Below are 7,236 nucleotides of genomic sequence, written 5' to 3'. Positions count from 1 at the left end.
TGTGCATCTCACAAATCTCCATCAACAGCAAGATGCTCCTATCAATATGGGCCAACATTTCTAAAGAATGAATCAGCACCTTGAATCAATGCCACGTAGAATTAAGGCAGTTCTGAAGGTGAAAGGGGGTCAAACACCGTATTAGTATGGTGTTCCTAATAATCCTTCAGGTGAGTGTGTATATATATATATATATATATATATATATATATATATATATATATATATATATATATATATATATATATAGTGGTGTGCACGGCTCCGGCTCTGGTAGGACGCACTGGCCCTGGACTGGTCCACATCCACGTGGTCTCCAAGTGTCATCTCACCATGCAGGTTAGAACTAAACTATTCAAATACAATACTGACCAACACACATTAGTACTTACACACTCTGTACTTTTCAGAGTACTATTCTAGCTGCATACTTTCAGTCCTGTTCGAGTAATATTGATATAGAAGTAACAGTACTCTTACTTGAGTAAAAGTTGTGGTTCCTAATAAAAGGTAACATGTGGGTAAAAAGTAACATGTAAATTTTGTTTTAGCAGTTAATGCCCCATAGAAATACGTCCTCTTTAACAGAGTAGCAAAGTTTTATGCACGTATTTGAGTGTGTGCCATGTGAGAGGGAGAGAGAGAGAAGGGGAGAAAGAGACAGAGATAAAATAATGGATATAAACTGTATACATTTCAATCTAGAAATGTAGTTGTTGGTCAACCATGGCTCCACAAACATAACATTACCCAAGTTTATTTGTGCAAACAGAACATGTTGCTTTAGTTTAAAGTCGGTAGCCTCAGTAATTACACAGGTATTAAGCACAAATGTTGATTTTTATTAACAGTACATTCTATCACAAAATTTGATCATTTTAAACTGGCTCTTGTTGTAACACAAACACAGCAAAAAACCTTGTATCGTTTATTGCAGACAGAGCACTTCTAAGGTTTGTCTCCTGTGTGTGTTTTCATGTGGTCTTTAAGACTACTCTTGTGAGTAAATGCTTTCCCACAGAGAGAACAGCTGAAAGATTTCTCTCCTGTGTGTGTTCTCATGTGGCATACAAGATTACCCTCTTGAGTATATGTGTTCTCACAGACAGGACAGCTGTAAGGCCTCTCTCCTGTGTGTGTTCTCATATGGTATGTGAGATTACTCTTTTGAATAAATGTGTTCTTACAGACAGAACAGCTGTGCGGTTTGTCTCCTGTGTGTGTTTTCATGTGGTCTTTAAGACTACTATTGTGAGTAAATGCTTTCTCACAGACAAAACAGCTGTAAGGTTTCTCTCCTGTGTGTGTTTTCATGTGTCTTGTGAGAGTACCCTTTTCAATAAATGCTTTCTCACAGACAGAACAGCAGTAAGGTTTGTCTCCTGTGTGTTTTCTCATGTGTTTTGTGAGAGTATTCTTTTCAATAAATGCTTTCTCACAGACAGAACAGCTGTAACGCTTGTCTCCTGTGTGTGTTTTCATGTGGTCTTTAAGACTACTATTGTGAGTAAATGCTTTCTCACAGACAAAACAGCTGTAAGGTTACTCTCCTGTGTGTGTTTTCATGTGGTCTTTAAGACTACTATTGTGAGTAAATGCTTTCTCACAGACAGAACAGCTGTAACACTTGTCTCCTGTGTGTGTTTTCATGTGGTATTTAAAACTATTCCTGTGAGTAAATGCTTTCTCACAGAGAGAACAGCTGTAAGGCTTGTCTCCTGTGTGAATACTAAAGTGTTTTTTTAAATCACCTTTTAGGCCAAATCTCTTTTTACGGACAGAGGACTGGTGTTTCTTGTCTGCAGTTCCTTCAGCTGTTCCTGACACGTCCCCATTGTCCACAGTGGCTCTGGTCTCTGGTGCAGACTTGTATTTGGGGGATAGACTTGAGTTTGGTGCAGTGGTGCTTTTGGCTCTGCTCTGGACTTGGTTGTAGTGGTCTCCATCTGCCTCTGTCTCCATTTGTGCAGCTGAAGAGCAGATTGGAGCACTCCAGTCTTCATCACTGTCAGTGTCAGAAGAGTGCTCTCCCTCAGTCTCGGGGTGGACATGTGTCTCTGAGCTGATGTCCTCTCCCTGTAAGTCCTCTCTGTGGACATGTGTCTCTGAGCTGATGTCCTCTCCCTGTGAGTCCTCTCTATGGACATGTGTCTCTGAGCTGATGTCCTCTCTGTGATCAGTTTCTTTTTGTTGAAGCAGTGAGGACTCTTCTGTCTTCACACAGCCATCATTGGACTCAGGGACAGACCTGAAGAAAAGAAAACAAAATCTACATAATTCAAAAATACAAGTTTGGAACAATTCTCTGAGGAAAAGTCAGTGTCTGTGTCTGCATAAAGTCAGTGTCTGTGTCTGCATAAAGTATTCTTATGTATAAAACCTGCTAACCCTTGTTATGGCTTTCTTTAGCATAAATCTTTATTTGTATTATTATGGATCATTTTGACCTAACCTTCATAATACCATCTGTTATGTTGTTATGTCTTTTCTGTGTGTCTAGCGGCCTCCAACCACTTCAATTAGACCAAACTGGCAAGATTGTTTTGGTGGTATAAATACTCTGTATTGTTTACATTTGTCAGCTGAGGGCGAGACGACACTGCTCGGGACACAGCTCTTTGACAATTGTGCACAGTTGATTCAATAAACCAGACCTTTTATTCAAGACAACTTCTCTGTTGATTTTTATATCTTTAAGACTTTTTGACCATTAGAAATTCCACAACAATTTGGCGTTGTCGGCATGCCCTTTCGTCCGGTTCTTTTTCTGCGACAGTGATCCAGCGGCTGGCCACCCGGGGAGGGCACTCCCTTCCTGCCTCATCTCTGCCTTTGAGTGAGAGGGCTGCATCGCTCTCGCTGGAAAACGCTGGCGCTAAGGCCTCGAACCTGAGCTACTAGAAGTTGTGGTGAGTTGTCTTGTTTCAAGGGGGCTGTCTCGCTTGGAAAAAAAAAAAAGGAAAAAAAAGAGGAAAAAGGGGAAACTAAGATACTGAAACACTAATACTAACACTTTAAATTGAAAACCTTGCCACTACTTGCTGTACCCCGGTGTGATCTCCACTCTGGTATCTAGCTGTTATTGTGAGCGCGCTGGCTGGGATTGAAGGCTCACCGTATTGGTTCAATTCTGTCATTCTGAAGGTAGAAGACGTCGGACGACATTTATTCTAATAAATTTAGTCCTTGATGCGCCTCGCATGAATGAGGACTTGTCAATAGGAGGGTGGAGCAAAGCCTACTGTATTCCTAAATTGTGTGTTCTGGGCTGAAATTGTCGCAGTAACGTTTTTATGAATACGGAGAGGAGACGAAAATAACGTCTAGTAAAAAATTCACCCTACGGACGCGTAGAGGTTGGTATTCAGTGCGCTGACCATTTTAGAGAAAATGGGACAGAACCAATCCAGGAGCGAGGCTCAGCGGACCCCAGAGTCTGCAGTCACTGCAGCCATGCGCGGCAAGTATGGTCAAGGTTGTCTTAATTATTTGCATATTTGGTCAAAAGAACATGGGTTTCCTGAGAGTGGGTCTTTTATCTTAAACCAACTGAACAAACTTAAAGCAAGTCTTGAAAAGGAAAGAGAGAAACTAATGCAGGCTAAGAGAGTTCCTACTGCAAAATTACAAATGATAAATGATCAGGAGAAATGTTTGAGTGTGTGGATGAATGAAGCAGAAAGGCGTGATCGTAAGAAAATTTGCAAACAGGCAGCACATGCCAACACTGAGATAAAGAATGAATGTGAGAAAGGGAGTAAATGGGAAGGTCCCAAGTGGGAAAACAAGAATGTGTGTGATAGTAAGACGGGGCCGGAGGGTCCGCCAATTTATTCACCCAGAAATCCTTTTACTCAAACACATACACCTGCAAACAACACTGGATCCAGCACACGCACACAAGTACACAATGTTAAAGAACGAGTTACTGCTGTTGGTTCTCATCTCTATCCAGATCTGAGCGCCCTTTCTGCTGTGCACATCGACCCTGACCTCGACCTTTGCCCGCCTGTCAGCCGAGCCCAGCAGCCTAAATCAGAGGATGAGTCGAACAAGGAAGACGCGCCACCCCCACCACCACCACCACCTAAAACTAAACCCAGACTGACCAGGACGACACCAGTGGCTTTGCGCAGCACCGCAAAAACAGCCGGCACATCCAGCTCATTTCCTATGGTGGAGGCTGTCGGTCCGGATGGTCCTGTGTTTGTGTATCGACCTTGGGGCACGGACGAGGTGGAAAATAACGCACGTACCCTGCCCGACCCTGTAATGAATGGAACCAGATTTGCAACTGAGTTTCGTGCCTTTTATGAGGAGTTCCGTCCATCTGGGCGAGAATGCAGAAAGATACTGTCGAATCTGATGAAAGCAAGCGATATAGCGAAAATCACAGACCATTTCCCAGACTCAGACATGCATGACTCCGAACCGTGCTTCGTGGACAATTGCGAGTACATCCAGGCCATGGAGGGCTTGTGCAAGGCCATTGAAACTGCTTTTCCTGCCAAAATCAACATGCTTGCTGTGGCAGCGTACAAACAGAAACCAGATGAGGACACTGACCAATTCATACATCGCATGATTGAGACTTTTACTGTTAACAGTGGCTTCTCTGATGTTGACCCTGTTCAAAAACGTGCATTTAATATTCATATCTGCCATGCCATTCATAGAGGCCTGATCCCAGAGGTTGCTGCTGCCATGGACATGTATGCTCCAGGCTTCCACTCTGTATCTACTCGCAATAAACGCAATCTGCCAGGGGATGATACCGCCTGGTTAGAAGCCCTGATGAAGTCGTACAATCATTCTACCCCATATTCTCTAAATTACTGGTACCAATATGCAAAGTATGTGGCAGACAGTCACAATCGGTCTGTACACACCTCCCTTTAGCAGCCACTAATCCTCATGTGTTACCTCTGCCGGTGCCAAATATCTCCCTGATCATGCCAGAAACTCTGGTGTCCAAAAACACTAGGCAGAGCTATTTGGTCTATGTTACGGGTTGAACCCCCTGAACTTCAGTACCCAGTTGTGGGTCGTTCTGTGCCCACCATCAGGTCAGCTCTTAATCCCGGTCACGAACCTATTTCCGGTCCAGTTCACATTTGGCCTGGTTCTAAATTTGTGTGTTATCCCCAAATTCGGTCTGAGGAGCAACTCATCACTGCTAATGTCACCCGCAAACCAGTTCACGTATTCTATGTGTTCCACAATCAGTATGAATACAACAGTTATGTTATTTCTGTGATTTTATTTTGATCAGGTGTAAGACTCATTTCCTTCTTTCTTTTTGAAATGTTTATTCAGGTATGATTTTGAGTACATGTTTTCATGTTTTTCCATGTGTGATTTTGAAATAAAGATTTAAGTTGAGTTGATTAAAAATAAATGTGATTTATTATAATCAAAAGGGGGGAATTGTTATGGCTTTCTTTAGCATAAATCTTTATTTGTATTATTATGGATCATTTTGACCTAACCTTCGTAATACCATCTGTTATGTTGTTATGTCTTTTCTGTGTGTCTAGCGGCCTCCAACCACTTCGATTAGACTAAACTGGCAAGATTGTTTTGGTGGTATAAATACTCTGTATTGTTTACATTTGTCAGCTGAGGGCGAGACGACACTGCTCGGGACACAGCTCTTTGACAATTGTGCACAGTTTATTCAATAAACCAGACCTTTTATTCAAGACAACTTCTCTGTTGATTTTTATATCTTTAAGACTTTTTGACCATTAGAAATTCCACAACACCCTGTACATGGGATTACATTTTTATTATCACTTTATACTTCTGGCTATTCTTAAATGTCCCTGAATTCAGATGTATTTCTAATCTCATCATATTTTATAATAAATTGTGTTGAAAGTGATGGGACTCACACTTGCAGCTCCTCTTCTTCCTGTTTGTTGTGCTGTTCTTCTGGCTCCTCTTTAATCTGTGGAGTCTCTGGGATTTCCTGTTTCAGAGTGAGACCAGGACTCAGAGAGGACATGTGGACACCTGCAGGAGCAATGGGCAAACAAAGATGATAATTACTTACACAAACATATGTATTATTTGTCCATGAAGTTGTACATTTAGTCCAAATCCAAACTTTTTGAGATCAGAATTGTGTCGTCACACAGAATGTTCAGTTTCCCAAATGTTAAACCGATGGAGATTTGAAGATGCTAAATACAAACCTTAGCGTTCATTTAAAAGACTGTTTACTGACTGTTAAGTATTGTTCATCAAAGTAGCGCTCTGCGTAAAAAGAGACATTTATTTTGTAGAGACAGGATGTGACGTCATGGCGCTTGTACTTTATGGCCGCTGTTGGCCGTACAAGAGTTGCATTAAAACAAATATGCCAAGCATTTTTTCCCATGTATAAAGAGACACTTCTGCCAAAAACACCTTAACACTGACAGACTATAATGTGATGGATGTATTTAGCAGCAGCTTATCGGCCTGTTGCACGGCTCTTTTACACTTGTATTGTTGTTGCTAATGCGTGTCTATGGACGTGCGCCACATTTGGACAGTAACACGTGGCTCGGACACATCAGACTCACCGACTCTGGTCAGCACGACTCTCGGGCTCAGAGTCGAGTCCAGGAGCCGTTGTTTCCTCTCGTTCTCCTGTTTGGAGCGACACAGTTCCTCCTCATACTCGGCTATGATTCTTTCAAACAGCACATATATGTCTTCAGCAGCCGCAGTCAGCCGCTCCTCCACCAAAGCTCTCAGCCTTTGGACTTTAGACATTTTACAAACCGTTTGGTTCTGTCACTTTTTCTGTTTTCTGTCTCTTTTCCTTCCTAGCTGGTTGTGGTAAAAAAGCTCGCTCCTTCGGGCGCTCCTCGCTGTGGCCGTGTGGCGTGTTGCTGCCGCACACTGGTCGCCCGTGGTACTGCAGTAGAGGGAAGTGAAGCTCACATCTGCAACTGGACATTATTATTGACATAGACTCAAGCAGGGGTCACCAACCTTGTTTAACCTAAGAGCTACTTCATGGGCACTGAGTCAGACGAAGGGCTACCAGTTTGATACGCTCTTCTGAAATAACAAATTTACTCAGTTTGCCTTTAGTTGAACATTATTAATAATGATAAATGATAATCATTTATGTGAAGAAACTGATCACGTTAATTATTTCTCACAGATGACACTTACATCACTACATCTCATAGGAAAAGTGTCTGTCATTTTTTTCCCAGAGGCAAACTGAAAACAAGAGTC

At 42.2% G+C, this 7,236-nt stretch overlaps 1 protein-coding gene across 1 annotated transcript; it reads right to left on the bottom strand.

The window, feature by feature from the left end:
- Positions 1-822: 822 nt before the first annotated feature.
- LOC129456942 (zinc finger protein 135-like) lies at positions 823-6,924 on the bottom strand. The gene is made up of 3 exons (XM_055228021.1): positions 6,570-6,924; positions 5,895-6,015; positions 823-2,248 (listed from the first exon to the last, which is right to left on the bottom strand). The coding sequence occupies exons 1-3, from the start codon at positions 6,760-6,762 to the stop codon at positions 1,543-1,545; spliced, it is 1,020 nt and encodes a 339-aa protein (XP_055083996.1). The 5' UTR covers positions 6,763-6,924; the 3' UTR covers positions 823-1,542.
- Positions 6,925-7,236: the final 312 nt, after the last annotated feature.

The sequence above is a fragment of the Periophthalmus magnuspinnatus genome, chromosome 16, assembly GCF_009829125.3.
Source record: "Periophthalmus magnuspinnatus isolate fPerMag1 chromosome 16, fPerMag1.2.pri, whole genome shotgun sequence".
NCBI classification, from domain to species: Eukaryota; Metazoa; Chordata; class Actinopteri; order Gobiiformes; family Gobiidae; genus Periophthalmus; species Periophthalmus magnuspinnatus.
The sequence above is the reverse complement of the archived record's forward strand: the minus strand, read 5'-3'. Positions and strand labels throughout refer to the sequence as shown.

What these genes read in the sequence shown, in the direction of transcription:
- LOC129456942 (XM_055228021.1), bottom strand. Translation starts at nt 6,762, where the DNA reads ATGTCTAAAGTCCAAAGGCTGAGAGCTTTGGTGGAGGAGCGGCTGACT. An exon ending in AGTCGTGCTGACCAGAGTCG is followed by an intron (nt 6,016 to 6,569) that starts GTGAGTCTGATG and finishes TTGCTCCTGCAG; the next exon opens with GTGTCCACATGTCCTCTCTG. An exon ending in GAAGAAGAGGAGCTGCAAGT is followed by an intron (nt 2,249 to 5,894) that starts GTGAGTCCCATC and finishes TCTTTTCTTCAG; the next exon opens with GTCTGTCCCTGAGTCCAATG.